Source organism: Betta splendens, chromosome 4, assembly GCF_900634795.4.
Source record: "Betta splendens chromosome 4, fBetSpl5.4, whole genome shotgun sequence".
NCBI classification, from domain to species: domain Eukaryota; kingdom Metazoa; phylum Chordata; class Actinopteri; order Anabantiformes; family Osphronemidae; genus Betta; species Betta splendens.
In genome coordinates, this window is record NC_040884.2 from 21,173,442 (window position 1) to 21,185,502 (window position 12,061).

General features: G+C 48.6%; 1 protein-coding gene across 5 annotated transcripts in view; it reads left to right on the forward strand.

The window, feature by feature from the left end:
• map3k15 (mitogen-activated protein kinase kinase kinase 15) overlaps window positions 1-8,558 on the forward strand; it is a 13,740-nt gene extending 5,182 nt beyond the window's left edge. For 2 of the 5 annotated variants that reach the window (XM_029148375.3, XM_029148376.3), the window contains 16 exons: window positions 134-221; window positions 304-437; window positions 518-645; window positions 920-1,050; window positions 1,491-1,596; window positions 2,217-2,374; window positions 2,461-2,644; window positions 2,733-2,910; window positions 3,367-3,541; window positions 4,504-4,689; window positions 4,777-4,882; window positions 5,018-5,258; window positions 6,755-6,867; window positions 6,939-7,045; window positions 7,131-7,207; window positions 7,619-8,558. In XM_029148375.3, coding sequence (XP_029004208.1) covers window positions 134-221; window positions 304-437; window positions 518-645; window positions 920-1,050; window positions 1,491-1,596; window positions 2,217-2,374; window positions 2,461-2,644; window positions 2,733-2,910; window positions 3,367-3,541; window positions 4,504-4,689; window positions 4,777-4,882; window positions 5,018-5,258; window positions 6,755-6,867; window positions 6,939-7,045; window positions 7,131-7,207; window positions 7,619-7,712 — 2,206 coding nt within the window. In that variant the 3' untranslated portion in view covers window positions 7,713-8,558. Of the gene's footprint in view, window positions 1-133; window positions 222-303; window positions 438-517; window positions 646-919; window positions 1,051-1,490; window positions 1,597-2,216; window positions 2,375-2,460; window positions 2,645-2,732; window positions 2,911-3,366; window positions 3,542-4,503; window positions 4,690-4,776; window positions 4,883-5,017; window positions 5,259-5,392; window positions 5,905-5,976; window positions 6,868-6,938; window positions 7,046-7,130; window positions 7,208-7,618 lie in introns of those variants that run through there. The other 3 variants (XR_008694482.1, XR_008694480.1, XR_008694481.1) reach the window with 3 other exon arrangements.
• Window positions 8,559-12,061: the final 3,503 nt, after the last annotated feature.

Below are 12,061 nucleotides of genomic sequence, written 5' to 3' on the forward strand. Positions count from 1 at the left end.
TGTGTCAGTCCGTGTGCGTGTTTGCTTCTGTTCGACACGTGCGTAGTGTCGAGTCACGTCGGCGTGCGACCATCGCACGTGAATGCGTGGATGGGAACGCGCCAACGTTAATAATGTGCGTGTTTGCTTCCAGGTTCTGCTCCATGGTGAAGGAGATGATATCTGATGGCACAGGAAACGCTGTGGAGCTGGAAGGCGAGGGAGACGGAGACACGCTGGAGGTCGGGGCCCGTTCGCAGCCGCGTTATGTTGCTGTACACGCATCTCTCTGTAAAAAGGCTCATTAGCGGTATGTGTTGGCAGTACGAGTATGACACCAATGAGACCGGGGACCGGGTGGTGCTGGGACGCGGCACCTATGGAGTGGTGTACGCTGGGCGGGATCTCAGCAACCAGGTGCGGATCGCCATCAAAGAGATCCCTGAGCGAGACAGCAGGTGGGTGTGTGAGCGGAGCACGCAGGAAGGTGAAGCCCGTGATGGATGAGTAAAGAGGTTCTTCTGTGTTCGCGGGTCAGGTACTCTCAGCCCCTTCACGAGGAGATCGCTCTTCACAAGTACTTGAAGCACAGGAACATCGTTCAGTACCTGGGCTCCGTTTCCGAGAACGGCTACATCAAGATCTTCATGGAACAAGTGCCTGGAGGTGTGTTTGTACGAGGCAGAGGAGGTCACGGCGTGGAAGTGCTGTGGTGCAATAATGCGATTATTTTGTTTGGCAAGAGAGACAGTTGTTAATGCTATAAAGAGAGTCAACAGAGCGACGTGATTCCCTAAAGGTAGAGCGATAGACAACAATGCCCGACTAATGGGCAGAGATCGATTCCTGTGACCTTTGGGTTGCCGGGCGGTCTCTCTACGACTTGGTCGTCTTCCCGTCTCACGATGGGTTGCGGACACTCCTTTCCTCCTTTCCCCAGGAAGCCTGTCTGCACTGCTGCGGTCCAAATGGGGTCCTCTGAAGGAGGCCACCATAATCTTCTACACCAGACAGATCCTGGAGGGCCTCCGGTACCTGCACGAAAACCAGATTGTCCACCGAGACATCAAGGTACGTGGAGTCATGACGAGGCCTGATGTAAAGACTGGGAGCTGTCAGTCTGAAGGAAGTTATATCCATAAATAAGGCCCCGCTCTGTATGTTGACATACTTTGACCTCAATAATTACTCTGAGGTTCGCCCAGACGAATTCCTGAAGTCCAATACAGTACACAGCCTCTAACAATGTGATTAAAGGTGATTACCCTGTGGTTTTGCTGTGTTGAGTTTTGACATGTCACATTGTCTGCTCCGCTGGTCTGATGACTCACGGTGACAGAAACAAAAGCCCCATTGACATCATCGCTCACACCTTTTCCCTGCATTCAAACATCAAAGGACTGACAGAGCACCTGTCACTTTGGGCTTCACAGGACGGGAGGCCTTCGAGGCCGCGTGTCGCTGTATTTCAATGCGGGTTGTTCAGTCTGTGCCTGTCTATTTCCCGTTAGGGCGATAACGTCCTGGTCAACACGTACAGCGGCGTCTTGAAGATCTCAGACTTTGGTACCTCGAAGCGTTTGGCTGGAGTCAACCCCTGTACAGAAACATTCACCGGTAATAAATAACTTCATACGTAAACACATTAATGCTTTTGATTTGTAACCAGCATGTTCCAAAATTCACACATTTCTGTTTGACTATGAATCTGTTTCATTACTGTAGTAAATGGAGTTCAGGTCTGTGACTCCACTCACAGACAGAGACTCACAGGCCCGAGCTCGACAAGGCGTCATGCATAAACACAAAGTAATTCAGTCTGAGCTGCATAAATGGAGTCATAGATATGTTGAAGTCTCCGACTATGAGTGTAAATATCAAATGACCCTCGAAATGTCAAGAGTCACTATCGGCCTCTATGGAAACAGGAGCGCGGACACACATGGACATGAACATTCATTGGCCATCTGTCCTTCTCCAGCAGCCAGCAAGGTGTGTAATTAGATTAGCTAATCAGGCAGAGGCAGAAGGGTGTTTGCCTTTCATTAGCAGGTGTGCCTGCTCACTCTCCCTTTATAGCTCCGTTTCTATCTGTTTACATCAGCATGCAGGGCAGACCTCGAATACCAAACCTGCTCCCAAATGTGGATTCCAAACAGAATATAGACTTAAGAGTTGTTAACCAGCAGCCTGGTGTCATCGCCCACTGAGTCCTCCGTCGTGCTCTCTGTTTCCAGGCACTCTCCAGTACATGGCACCAGAAATCATCGACAAGGGTCCTCGGGGGTACGGAGCCCCCGCTGACATCTGGTCCCTGGGATGTACCATCATTGAAATGGCCACTGGCAAACCCCCCTTTCACGAGCTGGGTGAACCTCAGGCAGCCATGTTCAAGGTGCCGCAGGGAGAAGGTGGATTTGAAGGGTTTGTATTGAACGGCATTTAAATATTACACCGCTGGTGCCGTGCTTGTGTGTGTAGGTGGGCATGTTTAAGATCCACCCAGAGATCCCGGAGTCTCTGTCTCTGGAGGCCAAGTCGTTCATCCTGCGATGCTTCGAGCCGGACCCCCACAAGCGCGCCATCGCCTCCGACCTGCTCAGAGACATCTTCGTCCGGCAAATCACCAAGGGCAAGAAGAGCAAGATCGCCTTCAAGCCGTCAGGTCAGCGCACGCGTGCGCCCCATCGTCAGCCCGTGGGCCGTCAGTAGCTTGAACAGATACTCACGCAAGTCCTCTGCGTCCGTTGCAGACAACATCCACAGCGTGTCTCTGCCGGTGCAGTTGCAGTGCGAGGCCACCGGGAGCAGCAGCAGCGAACACGGCTCCGTGAGCCCCGACTGCGACTCCAAGCACGACGTGTTCTTCCAGAAGAAGAAACACTCCGGCCCCGACGCCCTCCTCAAGCGCCCCAACTCCAACTACCTGAGGTGTGCACGCGCTGTGACCTATTAGTGGATTAAAGACTGACTAGAACCTAATTGATTTTTCATTGGAAGCACAACAGATTTTAAAGGGTCAATGGAGAACCATATGTTCCCGCTGACTTGTCCTCCAGTTGAGGTCACGTGAAAAGATGTGAATGACTGTGTGTGTGTGTGTATTTCTGTGGGTGGCTGGCAGGTGGCCTCGATATGCTCCCAGTGCACTCCGCTGCTTTTTACAGCACTGATATAAGGAAGTCAGAGGGTTTTATGGGCTTCAGCTGGCGGCTGAGCACACACGCACCAGCGCACGCACACGCGCAGGCGCAGGCGCGAGGGTGTGCGTGCACATGTGCACCGTCCCGGGTAGCCAGGAGAGGCTTCCATCTGTAAATAAAGATGCCTGCGTGAATCATTAGCAGTTTTATACTGCCGTGAGATCAGTGTCTGCGTGTGTTGCAGCGTGCCAGATGAGGGGCTGGCGTCAGAGGATCGCAATGCCCCCCCCTCCCCCGAGGACAGGGACAGCGGCCTGTTCCTCCTGAAGAAAGACAGCGAGAGACGGGCCATTCTGTACAAGGTGCTCAACGAGGACCAGGAGAAGGTCATCTCCAATCTGATGGAGAACCACATCCAGGTAGAGTTCACATCATCGTGATACAATGCGCTAACAATCCGAAGCTTCTGGAATTGACCACTAGGGGACGCAAGCATCACAGTTCTCACGAATCAGAGTAAATTGATTGAATGTTGATTGATTAAAAGTCCAAAACTGGTGGGTACGTCTTGTGTCAGAGCTGTTCTAGGTTCGACTTTAGATACAGGACACACTGACTGTAGCGATCTCCATGACCGCTCTTCCACCTAATGATAGAAGTTTAGGCCCAGGCACATTTTCTCGTTACCAGTGACTGTAGGTTAGAGACGTGGAAAACCCTGCTGCAGCCACCTGACAAGAAGAGATGAACCAGCATTCTCCACATAGCTAACAGCTAATGATAACAAAGAGACATATGCAGTCGTGCGTCAAAGGGTGGGAGGGGCGAGCAACATAAACAGGCTTACAGTAGTTGTTACTGAGGTTGGCTCCTCTCAGGTGGTTCTCAGAAGGCAGATTAAAAGGGGTTGGAATGAATGTGAACCATAATACAGTGTATAAATCTACTGTTTGTGTGTGTGTGTGTGCGTGTGTGCGTGCGTGCGTGTGTATTTGTGTGTGTGTGTGTGCGTGTGTGTGGTGTAGTCTGTGTGTGTGGCGGTGGTGCTGTATGTGTGTGTGTATTGTGTGGTGTGTGTGTGGGTGTATTGAGTGCGTGTGTGTGTGGCTGTGTGTGTGTGTGTGTGTGTGATGCTGAGTGTGTGTATTTGTGTGTGTGTGGGTGTGTGTGTGTGTGTGTGTGTGTGTGTGTGTGCGTGCGTGTGTGTGTGTGCGTGTGTGTCTGTGTGTGTGCGTGCGTGTGTGTGTGTGTGTGCGTGTGTGTGTGTGTGTGTGCGTATTTGTGTGTGTGTGTGTGTGTGTGTGTGCGTGTGTGTGTGTGTGTGTGCGTGCGTGTGTGTGTGTGCGTGTGTGTCTGTGTGTGTGCGTGCGTGTGTGTGTAGGGCAGCGAGGAACTCCAGCTCTCTGTCGAACACATCAAGCAGATCATCTGCATCCTCCGAGACTTCATCCATTCCCCCGAGCGCCGCGTCATGGCGGCCACCATCTCCAAACTAAAGCTGGACCTGGACTTTGACTCCACCTCCATCAACCAGATACAGCTGGTGCTCTTTGGCTTCCAGGACTCGGTCAGTCCACGCAGGAGCTCACACAGTGAAGTAAATGCAAAAAAAAAACATGGATTTGCCCTTGATCTGTGTGTTTAACATTGTCAGGTGAATAAGGTGCTGAGGAATCATCACATCAAACCCCACTGGATGTTTGCTATGGATAACATCATCCGCAGAGCTGTGCAGGCTGCGATCACCATCCTCATACCAGGTACTGTAGGTGGCTCAAACAGCTGCAGCCGAGCTTTTGGCACCACCTAGTGGACACAGATGCGATCATCAAGTCATGCAAGTGACTGTCAGTCATCTCCACAGACCGGCTAGTCAGATGTATCGTCCTTCACAGAGCTGCAGACCCATTTTGGCCCAGCGTCAGAGTGTGAGGGGGCTGAGAAGGAAGATGAGGTGGACGAGGAAGAGGCAGAGTTTGTTCCCGGTCTAACTTCCCACAACGACGACTCTGGGACGGCGGCCGATCCCGCCCCCTCCGCGGCGGGCACGCTCAACTGCGCCCCCCCTCAGGAGCACCAGCGCTCCCACCACCAGCTGGGCGCTCAGCTGGGGCGCCTCAAGCAGGAGACCAACAGGTGATGAGCACAGTTCCCTCTGTGGGCAACAATAGCGTTCCTACAGACACCCACGCGCATTAGGAAAAAAACGCTCCGCTCACATGGTGTGGAGGGAAACAACGGTCATGTGATTCCTGTCATATTTGTGGAAGGAACTGGAACATGGGGAGGAATGTGCACCTACCAGTCCAGGCCCGCAGGCACAAACGTGAACGCAGCAGAGCAGGAGCTGCGTGACGCAACAGAGTGCAAGCACAGCACAACGCAGAAGTTACTTTGTCAGGTTATTTTCACGAAATATATGATCGTCAAGAAAGTAAAATGACGGGTGAGTTGTGTAAAAGTTCTAAAATTTCTAAAAAATAGCTAAAGTCTCAAGACGTCAACTGGAAACTGCAAATGGAATTCAGATCTACTTCCTTCAGAACAATCTTCATCTGCCAAGGCCACATTAAATCACTGTCGTCACCCAGATTAACATCAGGCAGAACTGGATGGAGACAAACAGCACGCTTTGGCCTCCACTCACATGCCTGATGGAGCAACGCAGCCAGGGCTTGAACCGCTCTGAGCTGCCACGTTAGCGCTGCTGACCCGTCTCGCGTCCCCTTTAGCTCTGTGGCAATGGGACGACTTTCACTCCAGGCCCGAAGGTTTTATTCAGGTACAGGTCGTGCTGAACATTTTAAGGGAGGTTCAGCTTCGCTTCAGACCAGTTTCGTTTTTTTTTTTACAGAATCGGAATGATGAGGCGCCGTCCACGGCCGCTGCACGCGCTCCACAGCTCTTTGACTCACTGACAGCGATAATGACTGTTGATACAAGTCATTGCTTGTTGCATTAGCGTTTGGCAGTTTATTCAGTTTGCGGGTTCACACATCTGATTCACAACAAAAGGTTCAGCAATCTTGTGCAGCTCTCAGAAACGCTTCATTTTGATCTAATGAAATTAACACTTGTCAAGTGTCACAGTCGAGTCAGAAACGCTTGACTCCCGTCCGGGAGACGCCTCGGCACGTCCTGGTCGGTTTCACAATACGTGAAATCTGAGTGATTCCATGAGGTTCCTGTCAGTCTCATCAGTTAGGGCTGAGTGTGTGGGCCAAGATAGATAACATTTGCTTAGAACTTAGAAGCGTAGGCTTCTTATTATTGACTTGCCTTCACCTGAGGCACGTTTATCCATCGCTACCCGTCCTGGCTGCCAGTCCAGCTTGATCAACCCGGCTGCACCAGTTTTAAAACCTCAGCCAGGATGATTCATTGCTAACTAACAATGGTGATCTTAAATGTAATTGATGGACATATACAGCGCTCCAAATGTATTCCTGCTGCATCACTGCACCTTCATGCTGAGCCGCTGATGGTTCCAGCGTTTTACAAACACAGGACATGCAGATCCAGAGACAAACAGACGTGAGAAGGCAGAGGCTCAGACTCAGTGTCCTGTTAAAGCCAATGCGGTGGTCTGGTTGGGCGATGTTCTGACGTAGCAGATGCTACTGCCGCTGCAGGCTGCTGGAGGAGCTGCTGCAGAAGGAGAAGGAGTACCAGCAGGTGCTGAAGGCCACGCTGCAGCAGAGGACGCACGACCTGGAGCTGGTCAGAGTCAGACACCGGCCACCAGGTAGACGCCAGGGCATTCTCTGTTCCCATCCCATGTAGCTCTGTGCGGCTCAGACGCTGTGTGTCTTACAGACGCCTCACTTCCCTCCATCTTCCACGTCCCGGCGGACCACGAGCCAGACAAGCAGCTTGTGGACTGGCTGAAGGAGCAGGGCGCCGACGCCGACACCGTCGACAAGGTTGAATGTCTGAGCGCTGTTTGCCAGCAGCACGTAAGCACGCGGCGCCACGTGTGGTTTCACAGCTGCTTTGTGTGTGTCCTAGTTCGTGCTGGAGGAATACAAACTGACTGACATTCTGAGCGACGTCACCAAAGACGACCTGCGCTGCCTACGCCTACGGTAGCTACCTGCTTATAGCAGCTTATGCTTCATTTCATTTCTCCATGTTCACCGGTGGCATCCTGTTGATGTTAGTGCATCAATGTGAGGGCCTCGGGTTCTGGTAGGGCTCTTGTTCTATGATGTCATCCATTAGCGTAGGCGTCTGGTAGGATGCTCAGACGCTCTTGTCCTGCTTTGTCTTTTGACTGTGTCTTCTTACCAATTAAAAGAGCTTGAGTGAACAAACACAAAGTAGAACATGGAGGCTAATGATAAAACACCGTTCATGTAAATAATATGGTTTGTTTTGCATTTCTGCCACACGACATTTTTGTTTGTTTCCTCTGGCCTTTTTTACATCAATTTTTCGGTTCCTCTTTTGAGTGCAGCGTCACCCTGGCTCAGCTGACTGACGTGTCTGTCCCTCAGGGGCGGAGTCCTGTGCCGCGTCTGGCGGGCCATCCAGCGGCACAGGGAGCGCGAGCGGCTGCGGAGCGGCGCGCTCGCGGAGGACGAGGCGTGACGCGCGCGCACGCACATCCACGCACGAGCGGCCCCGCTTCGCCACCTCTTCACGCTCTGCACGCAGGACTGACGCGCGTGCGTCCCCGCGGTCGGACCTGACCGGACCAAAGCGCTTTGGCACCATGTATGTTCCTTTGAGTGCACTCAAAAACAGCCGTCGGACTGGAAGTCGACGACCCTTGGAGTGTGTTGGATTCTTCATAGAGGGCAGTTTGCGTAGTATCTGAAGCTCAGTGCTTTCCATGTGGCCATCCATGTCCTACGGATGTTTGAACCCATGCTCCACAAAACATTTGGCCTTTACATGTATTATTGTGTTCTCAAATACAGTACATAGATCTTTATAGCTTTATTATCTCCTATCTTTACCACTTAATGAACTAGTAGCTACGCAGCAGGTCAACCATCCTGTTTCTTTACTAATCTATGGTAAAAAAGATGAAGCCGCCGCTTCTTACTGTTAAGAAACGAACTGCGGACCCTCTGACCAAATAACGGAGACCACCCTCAGAAATATGAAATAAATATATCCACACTCACATCAGATGATGTTGCCTGCTGCCATGGTGCCTTTCTACTGTGTGACTGAAGCTCTGTGTTGGACAGACAAATGCCTTATATGTTGTGATGTTACTATTGTGGCCACAATTGTGGTCATTTGTTGACCCTGCACACACACGTCTCGCTGCCTTCACACTCGTGTGCATGTTATTTATTAGTCGTGTTGTATTGTCTACGTGCGCATCTGTGCTTGAATGTTTTTCCAACAATTATGTAAGTGCTTGTTTTTTTCATTGTTGCTTTGTAACTGCAATAAACAGAAACACAATGGAGCCACTGCAAACTGTCTGTTGCTGAGATATGTGCGTGGTCAGTGTTCATCATCCTGGAGGGTGAATAAAACACTAAAGGAGAACCGGCTTCCTCTTAATGTTTAGGCTGTAGAAACGACGGTTATGCAGTGGCCTCATATCATCTTCTGGCGTTTCATTCATGTGTTACAGAGCCAGGGGCCTGGAGGAAGGAAAGTTAATTAACTTTTACAAAGGCAAAACCAACAACTCAACATAGTTTAGAGGAGTAAATTGCTGTTTACTACAGACGGGCTCCCGCATGTTTGACAGACTGAATGCAGACTGAACTGCAGATTGTGTTGTGATACCGTATGTCACATTCCACATATTACTGCTGCTCGTTGCCAGAGTTTTTCCATCGACTTCTTTCCAATCACTCCCTTAGTTGCAACAGCTATGTTAGTGTATCTATACCATGTCTGTGTTGACGTTTGACCCAGTAATAGAAACAGACATAATCCAGCTCAAATCCAGGTCCTAACAGCCTATTTAGGCTCCATGTGATTCAGGTAGAGCTTGATTGGCCTTCCCCTTCTGTAAAAATCAATCAGTCTATTTAAGCTACCGGTGAATTCCAGAGCCTGTTGAGAAGTAGAGTTCAGTTCAAAGTGTTTTTTTGTTTCCTGGTTGTTGCCTCGTGTTGTTTGGACCAGTAGTTACACGGTCTAGATGTTAAGTAAGTTGTTGCTAGTATTGTGACGGACCATTAGCCTGGCAGAAGGAGACGGAGATCGACCAAAAAAAATGGTATCTACGCAAATGGAAAGCTCCAAGCCTGCCCCAAAACAAACAAGACAAGATTCTTACAAAATGGCTGAGAAATTAGCAGTTATTAGCAGTTGAAGTTGAAGAGCAGGCATGCAGACAGTTTAGCAAGGAACACCGTTCTGGGACATTTTATTGGAACCGGTTTCTATCAAGGATATAGTTTCAGTGGCAGAGATTAATGAACACTTGGTAGCTGTGGAATGACCAAGCGTCAGTACTTCAACCATCTCATGGTCACTGAGCTGAACACTCTATGATGATGCTTCAGCTCTTATTTCATATACTGTAACTGTTTTTTAAAATAAATGGAGGAAAGGAAGCAAACATGAAATATGTGAGAGCTTGTACTGTACCTGTACTTGTATCACAATGTCTGTATTTTATTGAGGAAATACAAGTACTTTACTCTGTACCCGTTCATCTTTCCCACAGTTTTAAATAGCCTTCTACACGTATGTGGAAATAACCTTGATAACCGTGCTATGCAATTTTTGCTTTGGCTTGAAGACGATGTTTATGCACGGTTCTGAAGACGAGTTATTGTTTGGAAGATGGTGAATGTCAGATTAAAACCTGCAGTAAACAGATTGACACAGATAAACAAGTAGGAAAACACGAGCGTAAGAGAAATGATGAAGCTGTTATTTTGCAGAAATGTAAACAAATGCAACTCACATCAAATTAGTAACAATAGGAGCCAAAATAAACAGAATCTTTTTTTTAGAATGAGTAGCTATTGTAGCTTCTAAAACACAAGTCAATGGCAGATGAAAATCATGTGTTACAGTAAATGAAATAACAGAAACTGCTCCTGGTGGAAGTGACATGCAAGTAGGTGAAGAGTCCTCCCACACAGTCATTTGTAGCCGTTGTGTCTGAATAATCTGAGGATGTAAAACCATCCAAACATCCTCTACCAGGACCAGGTTGGTGCCTGAATCCAACCAGCTGCTTATGACGATCTAATATTTACAAAACAATAACGGGAAAGGTAGTGATATATGACTGCATCCAGCTGTAAAGCAGATATTATTTATTATGGAGTCTTTTCAAAACATATGGTACAAAAGACCCTTGGCTGTATTGTACCTGGCGCTGGGTGGGGCCTGTGTGGGTTTTCTCAGCAGCACAGACTGAGAGTGAACAGCCACTCGCACTTACTAATATTAGATTACTCTGATAACGCTCGATATTATTAGCCGGGATTAAAAGCACCAACACAGAATGAACTGTGAAAACGAGAAGAGCATTTAAGCAGCTCCGTGCCTTTTTATTTAGTAACCGAAGACGCGTCCTAACAACAGCTGTTGGTGATTCTCGTTCAGCCGTTGGACGTCCTCTGCTGCCACTGCCTAGTTCTTCCAGTCGCGTTGTTGCTGCCGGACACAAACACAAAGTCGATCAGTGTTACTTCACAGTGACATGAAGTCTTTTAAACAGCAGGTCTATTTATAGTCGGGGAAAAATACGACTTGTTTTTGATTGGCAGCCGCAATTTGTAGCTAATAGAATAATAGATAATGAGCCAGATAGAAACGCTGTAAGGCTAAATTTGATTCAAAGGGTCTGAAATACAGGCCCACGCATCTGCCTTTTTCACATGAGAATGATTTGTGTGCATGTGAGTCTACATTACCACAGAATGCGCAGAAGGTTCCTCATCTTTCGGGGTCGTGGGTTCACACACATCTGGTGGTGTCTCACGGTCATCACGCTAGAGAGGAGATGTACAACAAGCACGATGAAGACGGATGGGAAGTGTTGGAAACCTTTCGTCACTACTGTCCGATTGTTGTGGAAGATGATACCGGCAGTGAGTTGGGAACTAGTTTGAACTGAACGGTGGTGGGCAGAAAAAGGGCAAACAATGAAAGCAGGAAAGAGGAACTTACACTGCGTTTATGTTGCAGCCTTCTGTGATACCCTGCCACCGGCACCGCACCTTCGCCTGTACACGCATCAAGCTTTGAGGTCGGACCCTAGTGAAAGCTGTACAGCACTGACGGTGCCCTGCAGCCACACACGCACAGACAGAGGAGTCATTCAATATGTGAATCAGACCACACCTTGATAGCAAAGTAACAAAAATACTGCAGCTTTTGTACTTTTATATAACATTATGTTTGACTTTGTAAGTGACAGGTTTGGATTTTTAAACTTTTTTGTGGTTGCGCAGCAGCTGTACATTTTAATATTACACATTTTAGTATTTGTACAAAACAAGAAAGTTGTGTGTCAGTTTGCCAAGAATTCACATACTCGTACATACTGTAAACGCTAAAAAAACAGCAACTCGATGTGGTTTTAAAGCTGATTGTTCCTACCTGCAGCGTCGTGCATGTACGTGACCACGATGACCAGCCAGAGAAGACCCATCTTAAAAATAAAAGCGCGTGTCATTGCACCAGTGAAGAAGCCACAGCTCCTACTGAGACGTTGGGAAGTGGGTCTGAGACGGAGCTGCAGCTGGTTATTGTTTGCAGCTCCTGTGGGACTGAATGTTGGGAAAGGAAAGGGAGGGCTCACCAGTGTCTCGTTTCTTACCTTGCATAATCGGTGCTTTCCGCAATTTGACAGGGCATTTTCTATTCTATTTAAACACACTATAAGAAACTATATCTGTCAAAGGATTTATACTGTAGTAATTTGATTAGGACTCAATCCAACAAAAAGCGTTCACATGACTTTTTTAAAACCCAAACAATGACTTTGTTCCACTTCCTTT